Source organism: Littorina saxatilis, linkage group LG9 (genome assembly GCF_037325665.1).
Source record: "Littorina saxatilis isolate snail1 linkage group LG9, US_GU_Lsax_2.0, whole genome shotgun sequence".
Classification (NCBI taxonomy): domain Eukaryota; kingdom Metazoa; phylum Mollusca; class Gastropoda; order Littorinimorpha; family Littorinidae; genus Littorina; species Littorina saxatilis.
The window spans coordinates 41,779,301-41,794,032 of NC_090253.1; the positions used below are offsets into that span (position 1 = coordinate 41,779,301).

The 14,732-nt window shown below is 41.9% G+C and overlaps 1 protein-coding gene across 1 annotated transcript; it reads left to right on the top strand.

Moving 5' to 3' along the window:
* The first annotated feature begins 445 nt into the window (after positions 1–445).
* Positions 446–13,460, top strand: LOC138977421 (ubiquitin-binding protein Rv1468c-like). Its single transcript, XM_070350304.1, has 11 exons — positions 446–509; positions 1,324–1,423; positions 4,949–5,250; positions 5,469–5,553; positions 6,501–6,578; positions 8,021–8,098; positions 8,676–8,753; positions 9,646–9,723; positions 11,443–11,520; positions 11,974–12,032; positions 12,738–13,460. Exons 2-10 carry the CDS (start codon positions 1,330–1,332, stop codon positions 11,997–11,999), a joined length of 897 nt encoding a protein of 298 aa, XP_070206405.1. The 5' UTR covers positions 446–509; positions 1,324–1,329; the 3' UTR covers positions 12,000–12,032; positions 12,738–13,460.
* Positions 13,461–14,732: the final 1,272 nt, after the last annotated feature.

Sequence of the window (14,732 nt, forward strand, 5' to 3'; positions counted from 1 at the left end):
CTCAATCTCCATCCGTAATCCGATTCTAGCTGACGGATGGCCAAGGGTCCTGGGATCTCATCCCTGACAGGGAGTTACGGCCCTTACCTCACAAAACGCGAACATAAAACAAGAATTAAGACAGTCATCAATTCCATTGACAAGAAGTAGGACTTAAGAGAGCGGGAGTGGAAGGTGGAGGGTGTGGAGGGTGTGGAGGGCGTGATGTTGATGGGACGTAAATCCCCCACGCACACGCACGTTCACCACCCCCACCCCCCCACCAACAAAAAAAAAGAAAGAAAGAAAGAAAGAAATGAGGAGATAGGACACGAGGGGGGTGGCTTGGGGCTGAGCGGGAGGGGGAGGAGGGGGGGGGGGTCAGAAATGAGGATGGGCGACACATGATTGGCCCCATCCCTCCGACTTGCAGGTGGGAAACGTAGTATAAAGGGAAGCAGACGGCAGGAGCAGTTGTCACCTTTTCCTCTCACTTCCAGGCGGACCACTACTACCTCCCTCCTAACAAGGTAAGTTGTACCTGCACAAAAAAAGAATTTCAGTGATGTGTTTGGGAAAGTGATGTTTAAAAAAAAATTTTTTTTTTTTTAGCTGTTGGTTGTTGTCCTACATTCAATTTAAAAATAATTCTAGGTCAAAGATTTCGGCAGCATTGAGAAGTACGATTCTTTTGGCAAAAAAAAGAGAGAAAAAGTCTATGGAAGGAAATTGACTTCTGTGTTTTGACAAAGGTGAGCTGAACACCATAGAAATACAAGCGTTACAGGTGTTAAACACACGCTGACAAAAGAAAAGGTTGGCCAATTTAGGAGAACGTGTGAGTTTACTGGCGGAAAAAAAAGAGTGATACTCTTTAGAAACAAAGTGAAGGCTAAATAACGACTAAAAACTCGTCTCAAATTGAATATGTACACGTTGAAGAGAATTTTAAAATCAAAGAAACTTCAACAACATAATATTCGCAAAAGCGTTTAACTGAACATGAAAACACGAGAAGGCAGTCAGAGAGAAATTAAAAAGAAATGTACAATTGGAATTCATTTTCCACCGTGCCACTCAACATCGCTTGACTCCACATGATCATTGATCAAAATAATCGTCTCATATTTGAGGGGCGCAACTCTTAATACAAATCTCGGCAGAGTTATTCTCGAAATTCGTCTACAGTCGACCCCTCCCCCTCCCACCCCCCATTAAGACCCGACTTTTTCAGCCTGTACCTCCATTTTAAGACTCTCTCCATTCTAAAACCTGATGTTCTGAAATTTGTGTAGCTCTGAAGTTTTGTGTTCCGAAGATCTAAAAATTGACGTGCACTTGCAGGACAAAATGGCAGGACGTGTGTATATCTGCAGCTTCGCGGCTTTCGTGCTGGTGTCTACGCATGTTAGTGCCTTTGTTCTGCCCATTCGTCCCAGAATACGTGAGTAGCACACTCTTTTCTTTATCTATTCTGTGAGGCAGTGTTTCACTGTTTGTTGTACGTTCTCGTTTTTACATTTAGTCAAGTTTTGACTAAATATTTTAACATCGAGGGGGAATCGAGACGAGGGTCGTGGTGTATGTGTGTGTGTGTGTGTGTGTGTGTGTGTGTGTGTGTATGTGTGTGTGTGTGTGTGTGTGTGTGTGTGTCTGTCTGTCTGTCTGTGCGTGTGTGTGTGTAGAGCGATTCAGACTAAACTACTGGACCGATCTTTATGAAATTTGACATGAGAGTTCCTGGGAATGATATCCCCGGATGTGTTTTTCTTTTTTTCGATAAATACTTTTGATGACGTCATATCCGGCTTTTTGTAAAAGTTGAGGCGGCACTGTCACACCCTCATTTTTCAATCAAATTGATTGAAATTTTTGTAAAGCAATCTTCGACAAAGGCCGGACTTCGGTATTGCATTTCAGCTTGGTGGCTTAAAAACTAATTAATGACTTTGGTCATTAAAAGTCTAAAAATTGTAATAATTTTTTTATATAAAACGATCCAAATTTACGTTCATCTTATTCTACATCATTTCCTGATTCCAAAAACATATAAATATGTTATATTTGGATTAAAAACAATCTCTGAAAATTAAAAATATAAAAATTATGATCAAAATTAAATTTCCGAAATCGATTTAAAAACAATTTCATCTTATTCCTTGTCGGTTCCTGATTCCAAAAACATATAGATATGATATGTTTGGATTAAAAACACGCTCAGAAAGTTAAAACGAAGAGAGGTACAGAAAAGCGTGCTATGCAGCACAGCGAAACCACTACCGCGCTGAACAGGCTAGTCAGTTTCACTCCGTTATGCACAAGCGGCGGACTACGGTCATTGTGAAAAAATGCAGTGCGTTCAGTTTCATTCTGTGAGTTCCACAGCTTGACTAAATGTAGTAATTTCGCCTTACGCGACTTGTTCTTTTTACATTTAGTCAAGTTTTGACTAAATATTTTAACATAGAGGTGGAAATCGAGACGAGGGTCGTGGTGTATGTGTGTGTGTCTGTGTGTGTGTGTGTGTGTGTGTGTGTGTGTGTGTGTGTGTGTGTGTGTGTGTGTGTGTGTGTGTGTGTGTGTGTGTGTGTGTGTAAATCGATTCAGACTAAACTACTGGACCGATCTGTTTGAAATTTTCATGAGAGTTTCTGGGTATGATATCCCCAGACTTTTGTTCATTTTTTCGATAAATGTCTTTGATGACGTCATATCCGGCATTTTGTAAAAGTTGAGGCGGCACTGTCACACCCTCATTTTTTAATAATATTGATTGAAATTTTGGCAAAGCAATCTTCGACAAAGGCCGGACTTTGGTATTGCATTTCAGCTTGGAGGCTTAAAATTTAATTAATGACTTTGGTCATTAAAAATCTGAAAATTGTAATTAAATTTTTTTTTTATAAAACGATCCAAAATTACGTTTATTGTATTCTTCATCATTTTCTAATTCCAAAAACATATAATTATGTTACATTCGGATTAAAAACAAGCTCGGAAAATTAAAAATATAAAAATTATGATTAAAATTAAATATCCGAAATCGATTTAAAAACAATTTCATCTTATTCCTTGTCCGTTCCTGATTCCAAAAACATATAGATATGATATGTTTGGATTAAAAACACGTTCAGAGAGTTAAAAAGAATAGAGATATAGAAAAGCGGGCTATCCTCCTCAGCGCAACCGCTACCGCGCTTTTCTGTATTGTTAATTTCACTGCCTTTGCCACGAGCGGTGGACAGACGATGCTATGAGTGTACGATCTTGCGGAAAAAATGCAATGCGTTCAGTTTCATTCTGTGAGTTCGACAGAGCTTGACTAAATGTTGTATATTCGCCTTACGCGACTTGTTTTCTCTTTTTCTTGAGTGCATCTTCCTGTTGTACGTTCTTGTCTTTATCTATTCTGTGAGGCAGTGTTGCGCTGTTTGTTGCACTTTCTAGTCTTTATCTATTCTGTGAGGCAGTGTTGCGCTGTTTGTTGCACTTTCTAGTCTTTATCTATTCTGTGAGGCAGTGTTGCGCTGTTTGTTGCACTTTCTAGTCTTTATCTATTCTGTGAGGCAGTATTGCAATGATTGTTGTACTTTCTAGTCTTTATCTATTCTCTTTGAGGCAGTGTTGCGCTGTTTGTTGTACGTTCTTGTCTTTATCTATTCTGTGAGTCAGTGTTGCGCTGTTTGTTGTACGTTCTTGTATTTATCTATTCTGTGAGGCAGTATTGCACTGTTTGTTGTACTTTCTAGTCTTTATCTATTCTCTTTCAGGCAGTGTTGCGCTGTTTGTTGTACGTTCTCTTGTCTTTATCTATTCTGTGAGGCAGTGTTGCACTGTTTGTTGTACGCTCTTGTCTTTATCTATTCTGTGAGGCAGTATTGCACAGTTTGTTGTACTTTCTAGTCTTTATCTATTCTCTTTGAGGCGAGTTGCGCTGTTTGTTGTACGTTCTAGTCTTTATCTATTCTCTTTGAGGCAGTGTTGCGCTGTTTGTTGTACTTTCTAGTCTTTATCTATTCTCTTTGAGGCAGTGTTGCGCTGTTTGTTGTACGCTCTTGTCTTTATCTATTCTATGAAGCAGTATTGCACAGTTTGTTGTACGCTCTTGTCTTTATCTATTCTGTGAGACAGTATTGTGCTGTTTGTTGTACGTTCTTGTCTTTATCTATTCTATGAAGCAGTATTGCACAGTTTGTCGTACGCTCTTGTCTTTATCTATTCTGTGAGGCAGTATTGCACAGTTTGTTGTACGCTCTTGTCTTTATCTATTCTGTGAGGCAGTATTGCACAGTTTGTTGTACGCTCTTGTCTTTATCTATTCTGTGAGGCAGTATTGCACAGTTTGTTGTACGCTCTTGTCTTTATCTATTCTGTGAGGCAGTATTGCACAGTTTGTTGTACGCTCTTGTCTTTATCTATTCTGTGAGGCAGTATTGCACAGTTTGTTGTACGCTCTTGTCTTTATCTATTCTGTGAGGCAGTATTGCACAGTTTGTTGTACGCTCTTGTCTTTATCTATTCTGTGAGGCAGTATTGCACTGTTTGTTGTACGCTCTTGTCTTTATCCTTTCTGTATTGCAGTCTGAGTTAATATAGTATCTTGATACAGTATTTACAATAGTCTTTTTTAATGTAATATTCAATATTCTATGTGCTGATCTAGGATTCACCCTTCTGTTTTGTCAAGCTAATATTTATTTGGTAGTCTCAATATGTAATACTGGAATAGTGTGTAGGATGATGCCTTGTTTGAACAGTCCTCTCCAATGTTTGTCCGAGTAAAAATCAAGGGTATTCACTCTTTTGAAACCCACACAAATCCGACAGAGATATTTTTGGCATTTGTCTGTTGCACGTGTCGAATGCATTTAGAGTACTTAGTCCCCCTTTGTTTCACAGATCTTTATTTGTTTGAGACTCTTTGATTTCAAATGTTTCTGTATGAAAAAAATGTAATCTGTCCTGACAGGGCTAGGCCCTAAAATCGTGCCAGTGCCAGTACCAGTACCAGTTCTTCACCACGGGGTTTACAACAAACAGCCAGCTCGCCTCAAGCCCCTCACTCGCCCCTTCACTCTCACCGATGCCGCAGGAGGATTCGGGGTAAACGCTGGATTCCCCAGCTCGGGACTAGACATTGGAGGAGGTTACGATAATGGTTTTGGAGGAGCCAACTTCCCCGTTGGAGGAGGTTTCGATGGAGGTTTCGATTTGGGTTTCGGAAATGATTTGAACACCTTCGGCGGCAACGACTTTGGTGTAAACGCTTTGGTGAGTGGTTGCTGGTGTCATATTTCAAAAAAGATATATACATAGTTGGTTGGTGTCACTTTTCAGAAACTACAACTCTTCCACGGGCAAAACCCCCACCCGATAACAGTTACTTGCGAACGACGGACTATTAAAAGTAACTTTTTGTTTTTTGTATTTTTTTGTATAGTGTAATGTTCTCTTGCAATACAACCATTGCACATATGTGACTGTTGCAGACTAACGACCTCAACTCAGTCAACCAGCTGGGAGTCGTAGGTCCCCGTGACATTTTGGACTCTTCAATCATTGTCCACAATGGTGGTAAGTGAAGGCCGGGAAATAGCTCAGTCGGAGGCGGCGCTGGCTTCAAACCAAGCTGTCGCTATCGACGTTGGTTCGATCCCCACGTTCGGCGAGGGATTTATTTCCCAGAGTCAACTTTGTGCAGACTCTCCTCGGCGTCTGAACCCCCCACCCCCCGTGTGCACGCATACGCACGATAAAATACCCAAGTCCACAGCGAAAATCTCAGGGCTTGGAAACATGAATACACTCATGCAGGGAAAAAAACCAAACATGGGTAGCGCGCGTATACTGTATGGCAGCTCGCTTTCCCCAGGGAGAAAGCAACCCGAATTTCCATGAGGGTTAACCTCACAGGACTATATGAATCATATCCGTATCCTTAACCTTAAGGAAAGACGAGGCTGGGGCTGGGTTTGGGGTTTTAGAGGTTGCTGGTAGAACGGCCAAAACCTCATTGCGGAATCATGACGGTAATGCTGCGGGGCCACCGGTCAACTGAGCACTAGTTAAGGAAATAACAAAGGGGATTTTTCTGACTGTACAATCCGTGTATACGGCAATAGGTACAAGTGGAGGAAAGGCATAGTTCGAAGTTTGGCGCTATTGGCACCTGAGAGAATTATACAAATAATAACAATGCATAATATTTTTAAAGCGCGTGTATCCAGGGTTTAACCCTGCTCAAAGCGCTGTACAATCATTGGAAAAATACAACAACATAACATTATTTCAAGTGCAATCACACACATAGCAATGAATAACAGCATTGACACAAACAAGTGACTTTCGTTATTTCATCTTGAAGAAGAAAGTCGCGTGTCCATCTCAATGTTTGTTTTTCTTTCGGGTGCCGGGAGATTGGTTCCGAATAACTCTCCCTTGCACGTGTCATATGTATTTAGAGCGCTTTTTAGTCCTTTTGATCTCACGAGCTTGAAATGTTTTTGGTCCATTTGTGCCAGGTCAAGGTGGTCAACTGAACGGTGGATTTGGATATGGCGGTGACATTTCCGACTCTTCGATCCTTGTCGGCAATGGGGGTAAGTGCAGAAAAGCCGAGCATAGCTGATGTTCTGGGCTGGGTTCGGGGTAATAGAGGTTGCTGGTAGAACGGCTATAAACTCGGTGCGGAATCATGACGATAATGATGCGGGCCACCGGTCAACTGAGCGCTAGTTTAGGATATAACAATGGTGACTTTTCTGACTGTACAATCCGTGTATACGGCAATAGGTACAAGTGGAGGAAAGGCATAGTTCGAAGTTTGGCGCTATTGGCACCTGAGAGAATTATACAAATAATAACAATGCATAATATCTATAAAGCGCGTGTATCCAGGGTTTAACCCTGCTCAAAGCGCTGTACAATCGTTGCAAAAATACAACAACATAACATTATTTCAAGTGCAATCCCACACATATCAATGAATAGCAGCATTGACACGAACACGTGACTTTCGTTATTTCATCTTGAAGAAGCAAGTCGCGTGTCCATCTCAATGTTTGTTTTTCTTTCGGGTGCCGGGAGATTGATTCCGAATAACTCTCACTTGCACGTGTCATGTATTTAGAGCGCTTTTTAGTCTTGTTTGATCTCACGAGCTTTAAATGTTTTTGGTCCTCTTAATAATGGAGGTAAGTGGAGGAAAGCCGACTAAAGCCGAGGTTCTGAGCTGGGTTCGGGGTTATAGAGGTTGCTGGTAGAACGGCTGAAAACCCAAGTCCACAGCGAAAGTCTCAGGGCTTGAAAACATGAATACAAGCATGAAGGAAAAAACCCCAAAAACATAGGTAGCGCCGTATACTGTTTGGCAGCTCGCTTTCCCCAGGGAGAAAGCAGCCCGAATTTCCATGAGGGTAACCTCACAGGACTATATGAATCCTATCCGTATCCTTAACCTTAAGGAAAGACGAGACTGGGGCTGGGTTTGGGATTATAGAGGTTGCGGGTAGAACGGCCAAAACCTCTTTGCGGAATCATGACGGTAATGCTGCGGGGCCACCGGTCAACTGAGCACTAGTTAAGGAAATAACAAAGGGGATTTTTCTGACTGTACAGTCCGTGTCGGCAATAGGTATAAGTGGAGGAAAGGCATAGTTCGAAGTTTGGCGCTATTGGCACCTGAGAGAATTATACAAAGAATAATAGGCCCTAATGCATAATATTCATAAAGCGCATGTATCCAGGGTTTAACCCTGCTCAAAGCGCTGTACAATCGTTGGAAAAATACAACAAAATTAAAATTATTTCAAGTGCAATCCAACGCATATCAACGAATAGCAGCATTGACACGAACAAGTGACTTTCGTTATTTCATCTTGAAGAAGCAAGTCGCGTGTCCATCTCAATGTTTGTTTTTCTTTCGGGTGCCGGGAGATTGATTCCGAATAACTCTCACTTGCTCGTGTCATATGCATTTAGAGCGCTTTTTAGTCTGGTTTGATCTCACGAGCTTTAAATGTTTTTGGTCCATTTGTGCCAGGTCAAGGTGGTCAACTGAACGGTGGCTTTGGATATGGCGGTGACATTTCCGACTCTTCGATCCTTGTCGGCAATGGGGGTAAGTTAAGGAAAGCCGAGTATAGCTGATGTTCTGGGCTGGGTTCGGGGTTATAGAGGTTACTGGTAGAACGGCTAAAAACTCGGTGCGGAATCATGACGGTAATGCTGCGAGGCCACCGGTCAACTGAGCGCTAGTTTAGGATAACAATGGTGGTGACTTTTCTAACTTTACAGTCCGTGTCGGCAATAGGTACAAGTGGAGGAAAGGCATAGTTCAAAGTTTGGCGCTATTGGCACCTGAGAGAATTATAAAAATATTAACAATGCATAATATCTATAAAGCGCGTGTATCCAGGGTTTTAACCCTGCTCAAAGCGCTGTACAATCGTTGGAAAAATACAACAACATAACATTATTTCAAGTGCAATCACACACATAGCAATGAATAGCAGCATTGACACGAACACGTGACTTTCGTTATTTCACCTTGAAGAAGAAAGTCCCGTGTCCATCTCAATGTTGTGGTGCCGGGAGATCCGAATTACTCTCACTTGCACGTGTCATATGCATTTAGAGCGCTTTTTAGTCTTGTTTGATCTCACGAGCTTTAAATGTTTTTGGTCCATTTGTGCTAGGTCAAGTTGGTCAACTGAGCAGTGGATTGGGATTTGGCAGTGGCATTTCTGACTCCACGATCGTTCTCAATAATGGAGGTAAGTGAAGAAAAGCCGACTAAAGCCGAGGTTCTGGGCTGGGTTCGGGATTATAGAGGTTGCTGGTAGAACGGCTAAAAACCCAAGTCCACAGCGAAAGTCTCAGGGCTTGGAAACATGAATACAAGCATGCTGGGAAAAAACCAAAAACATAGGTTGCGCCGTATACTGTATGGCAGTTCGCTTTCCCCAGTGAGAAAGCAGCCCGAGTTTCCATGAGGGTCACCTCACAGGACTATATGAATCCTATCCTTATCCTTAACCTTAAGGAAAGACGAGACTGGGGCTGGGTTTGGGATTATAGAGGTTGCTGGTAGAACGGCCAAAACCTCATTGCGGAATCATGACGGTAATGCTGCGGGGCCACCGGTCATCTGAGCACTAGTTAAGGATATAACAAAGGGGATTTTTCTGACTGTACAGTCTGTGTCGGCAATAGGTATAAGTGGAGGAAAAGCATAGCTCGGAGCTGGGCTCTTTTGGCCCCTGAGAGAATAATAATAATAATAATAATAATAATAATAATAATAATAATAATAATAATAATAATAATAATAATAATAATAATGCATAATATTTACAAAGCGCGTGTATCCAGGTTTTAACCCTGCTCAAAGCGCTGTGCAATCATTGGAAAAATACAACAACATAACATTATTTCAAGTGCAATCACACACATAGCAATGAATAGCAGCATTGACACGAACAAGTGACTTTCGTTATTTCATCTTGAAGAAGCAAGTCGCGTGTCCATCTCAATGTTTGTTTTTCTTTCGGGTGCCGGGAGATTGGTTCCGAATAACTCTCCCTTGCACGTGTCATATGTATTTAGAGCGCTTTTTAGTCCTTTTGATCTCACGAGCTTGAAATGTTTTTGGTCCATTTGTGCCAGGTCAAGGTGGTCAACTAAGCAGTGGATTGGGATATGCCGGTGACATTTCCGACTCTACAATCCTTCTCAATAATGGAGGTAAGTCGAGGAAAGCCGACTAAAGCCGAGGTTCTGGGCTGGGTTCGGGGTTATAGAGGTTGCTGGTAGAACGGCTAAACACTCAGTACAGAATCAAGACGATGATGATGTCGGGACACCGGTCAACTGACCGCTGGATTGGGATATGGGTTACTCTCCAAAGCTGTGTGTCATTTTGTAACATTCATTTTAAGTCCTTTAAATCAATATAACGTATGTTAAATGGCAACTAGAATGCATTCTTTTTACCCTTTTTTTCGGTAATAGTCGAGTAAGTTAATGATACAGACATACAACAAAAACATAGTACATATCCATTTTGTCTCAAATGTTAGTGTTCAAATCCACATCACAAATGTTTGTTTCCATGTTACGAAGTTGACGTACTTTGAAACCCTTGTAATTAACAGAACGTAGACAAACACATTGTGTAAGTATTTCTAATTCTGTCTCTGCAGGCCAAAGATAAATATGGAACCAGTATTTATCATTGCAATCAATGTGTGATCAATCAATCAATCAATCAATGAGTCTTATATCGCGCATATTCCGTGGGTACAGTTCTAGGCGCTCTGCAGTGATGCCGTGTGAGATGAAATTTTATACGGCCAGTAGATTGCAGCCATTTCGGCGCATATTTACCTTTCACGGCCTATTATTCCAAGTCACACGGGTATAGGTAGACAATTATTAACTGTGCCTAAGCAATTTTGCCAGGAAAGACCCTTTTGTCAATCGTGGGATCTTTAACGTGCACACCCAATGTAGTGTACACGGGGGGAGGTTCGGACACCGAAGAGAGTCTGCACACAAAGTTGACTCTGTGAAATAAATTTCCGCCGAACCTGGGATCGAACTCACGCTGACAGCGGCCAACTGAATACAAATCCAGCGCGCAACCAACTGAGCTATATCCCCGCCCCATAATGGTTAAAATGTATCAGTTACAGGGGCGGATCAGTTCATTTTATGGGGGGGGGGGGTTTCCAAAAGTATATTGTGAAGATATGGGTGTGAAGGCGCGAAGCGCCAAGCCGACGGCGCGAAGCGCCTAGCTTGCTAGGGGGGGGGTCCGGGAAAATTTTGCCCCCCCCCGAAAAATTTTGACAAAAAGGATGCAAAATGGTGCAATCTGGTGCATTCTGAGGATGATCATTACCAGTTTCAGGCAGCAGATTTTGTCACTGATTAATACCAAAATAACCCATAAATTTTTATTTTATTTTTTGGCTGGGGGGGGGGGGGTAGGGGGGTTCCGGAAACCCCAGAACCCCCCCCCCCCCTCGTCCGCCCCTGAGTTAAGAAAAGAGATGTCAACGTCGTAACATGGTTTCCCCTGGTACACAGCTCTGGAGAACAACCCATGTAACACTGGTGACGTTTCTGACCCTACAGTCCTTGTCAGCAAAGGGTATAAGGGGAGGCAAGGCATAGTTCGGGGTTGGGCTCTATTCTTTCTTTCTTTATTTGGTGTTTAACGTCGTTTTCAACCACGAAGGTTATATCGCGACGGTTGGGCTCTATTGGCATCTGAGAGAAAAACCATCTTGAAGAAGAAAGTCGCTTGTTCATTTCAATAATCGTTACTCTTTGAGGTGCCAGGAGATTGGTTCCGAATAATTCTCACTTACTCTTGTTGCATATGTCATACGCATTAAGAGCGCTTTTAAGTCCCTTTGATCTCACGAGCTTGAAATGTTTTTGGTCCCTTTGTGCCAGGTCAAGGTGGTCAACTGAACGGTGGATTTGGATATGGCAGTGACATTTCCGACTCTGCAATCATTGTCGGCAATGGGGGTAAGTGAAAGAAATCCGAGTATAGCCGAGGTTCTGGGCTGGGTTCGGGATTATAGAAGTTGCTTGTTTAACGTCCGAACACGCAGTGCGGAGCCAAGACGATGATGCTGTCAGGACCCGGTAGCTCAGTTGTAATCACAGCACTTGACTTGTAAGCTGCGGATCACTGGTTCAAATCCGAGCCGGAATGGACACGGCTCGACTTTATGTGCAGATAAAGAACAAAAAACAAACCTCAATGGTTTGAACACTCAATTATCGGCAAAGCAAAGCTTTCATTCTTTTTATTTCTTTCTAGATTTAAGCAAATGTTCTTATTAGCAAATGATGTTCCAATTAAATTATATGGTCTATAATGAAATGGATCATATAACACATTTTAGTGCGTTTATTTTTTAAGACCGTTAGCAATCTACATGTTTCGAAATTCATGAAAAATGCACGTACTTTCAGGTGGTGTAGGACCTGGACAATTCTAATTCTCCTCGAAAATGTCTCAACCTGTTTTTGAGGTGAGTCCCATTATTTCAGAATTACTCTGTCTGTCTGTCTGTCTGTCTGTCTGTTTGCCTTTCTGTCTGTCTGTCTTTCTGTCTCTCTGTCTTTCTGTCTCTGTCTGTCTCTCTGTATGTCTGTGACTGTCTCTCTCTCTAACCGTCAGCTTGCTTCTCTGTCCGCCTGTCTGCCTTTCTGTCTGTCTGTCTGTCTGTCTGTCTGTCTGTCTGTATGTCCGTCTGTCTGCCTTTCTATATGTCCGTCTGTATGTCTAAGCCTGGTTCTCTTTTGTTGTTGTATCTGTTTGTCTATCTGTCTGTATGTTTATTTACCTTTCTGCCTGTTTGTCTATCTACACAATCTTTTGTTCACAAAATTCTAACATTTGGCCCACACTTACCCGCATCTTTTCATGCTTTACAGGTTCCTACTGTATACGACACCTCAACATGATTTGATATTAATTACAATGTGAAGTTTAGAAATGGGTTCTCTATCATTTCAAAATTTGAAGCTTTCGGCTTATGTCTTTGAAAAGAAATTGTCTCTGTGTGTGGGAATGGTTCACAAGTTACGCAAAATTAAGTGATAGAATCTACTCTTGTGTTAGTACCCGATTCAGCACAGCGAATAACTACTACGGCGTGAATGTGTCGATCTTTGCAGAAAAATATATTCATGTATTGCAATGGTGACCATGCAGTTTTTTTCCTTTCTTACAGACTTCGTTCAACCAGATCATGAATCTTCCAAAGGCACCGGAAGCCATGGCAAAGAAGATGCGTGCGCATCAAAGACAACCACGTGACCGGAAACAATATATATCGGCATTATCACTAGTCACGACCTGAAAAGATCCTGTCATTGCCAGGCTGAAAAAAAATCTTCAAAGACAATGTCACTCGCAAAAAGATGAGAAAATTATACTTGGACATAACAGTGCTTATATCGAATTTTCCTGAAATATACAAGAACAGCGATAACATCGAATTGTTCTGTAAAATAGAACAAAACAGTGCTTAAATCAAATTGTTCTTTGACGTGAACAGCAATAACCTCGAATTCTTCTGGAAGATACAACAACAGTGCTTACATAGATTTATCCTGAAATTTACAAGAACAGTAATAACATCGAATTGTTCCAGAAGATACAAGAATGGTGTTTACATCGAATGGTCCTGAAATGTACACAAGAACATTGATAACATCGAATTGTCCTAGAAAATACAAGAAGGGTGTTTACATCGAATGGTCCAGGTCGATACAAGAACATTGATTCTATCCGTCTGTCCTGGAAGACTGTCTGGTTGTTGGGGTCTCATTGTAAGGCTCATTGACAATTATTAGTTCATCATCGGTTCCCATCGTGTCATCTGGCCATTGAATCATTGTCCGCAGCAGTTTGCGATAATAAAACTGAAGTGATATACATTATCATCATGTTATGTCTATGACTGTTGTTCGGTTGTGTTGGTCGGCTGGCGTGTGATGAGATGTGCACGATTTGGGTGGGTGTAATACAAGACTGCGTGTGTGTCATTCCTAACTTGTTTGTATGCTCGTTGGTTTGTTTCTTAATTTGCCTGTCTGCCTCTCCCTCTCTCCGTCTCTCTCTCTCTATGTATCTCTACCTCTCTGTCTTAATTTCTCTCTCTGTGTCTCCGTCTCTCTCTCTCTCTCTCTCCCCCTCTCTCTCTCTCTCCCTCTTTCTCTCTTCCCTCTCTCTCTCTCTCTTTCTCTCTCTCTCTCTCTCTCCCTCTTCCTCTCTCTTTCTTTCTCTCTTTCTCTCTCTCTCCTCTTTCTCTCTCTCTCTTCTCCCTCTCTCTCTCTCTCCTCTTCTCTCTCTCTCTCTCTCTCTCTCTCTCTCTCTCTCTCTCTCTCTCTCTCTCTCTCTCTCTCTCTCTCTCTCTCTCTCTCTCTCTCTTCTTGAATTGTTTTTGTATCTGTCTCCCTTTGGGTGATATCTGTTTCTTGGGTTGTTTGTCTCCCATGTTAATTCCTCTTTGTAAGTCTCTAAGCATATAACTCCGTGATGCTTTCTGACAAACGAATATATGCACAAAGTCATAAATAGGCAGACCGACAGACAGACAAAAAACAATAACAGTCAAACAAACAAACAAAAAAACAAAAGCACAAAAGCATAACAAACAACAACGAAAAAAAAAAAAAAAACCCAAACACAAATACATATAGTCACACATTTTTTCTCTGGATCCATTCCCAGTAACTCTTCCTTATCTTCTCCAGTGTTTTCAGCCGCGTTTATCTCCCTTCCTCCGTGCGGTGCGCCGGCAAAGCTGGCATACACCCGGCATAGCCGGGTCCCTGGCGCAGCCGGGTATTCGGCTCGACTTCTTCCCGGCGCAGCCGTACCCGGCGAAGCTGGTATTCATCTAATCAATAATGTCCATGTCTAATTTGTGAAACGTGACTTAGGGGAGAGACCTATATTGATTGTACTTCATGTGCTCATTGGTCAACTATAGCCTTAGCTATAGTTCAAGTCTTTGCTAGGACATGTAAAAACAAGTCATACATTTGAAGTCAGTTTGGCATATATTTCTTCTATTTTCCAATTTTAGTCAAGATTTGACTAATGTTTAAACATAGACGGGGAATCGAGACGAGGGTTGTGGTGTGTGTGTGTGTGTGTGTATGTGTGTGTGTGTGTGTGTGTGTGTGTGTGCGTGCGTGCGTGTGTGTGTGTGTGTGTG

Excerpts from the sequence above, each read along its gene's own strand:
- LOC138977421 (XM_070350304.1), top strand. The coding sequence starts at position 1,330 with ATGGCAGGACGTGTGTATATCTGCAGCTTCGCGGCTTTCGTGCTGGTG. Across the intron at positions 1,424-4,948 it reads GCCCATTCGTCCCAGAATAC|GGCTAGGCCCTAAAATCGTG; the intron begins GTGAGTAGCACA and ends CTGTCCTGACAG. Across the intron at positions 5,554-6,500 it reads AATCATTGTCCACAATGGTG|GTCAAGGTGGTCAACTGAAC; the intron begins GTAAGTGAAGGC and ends CATTTGTGCCAG.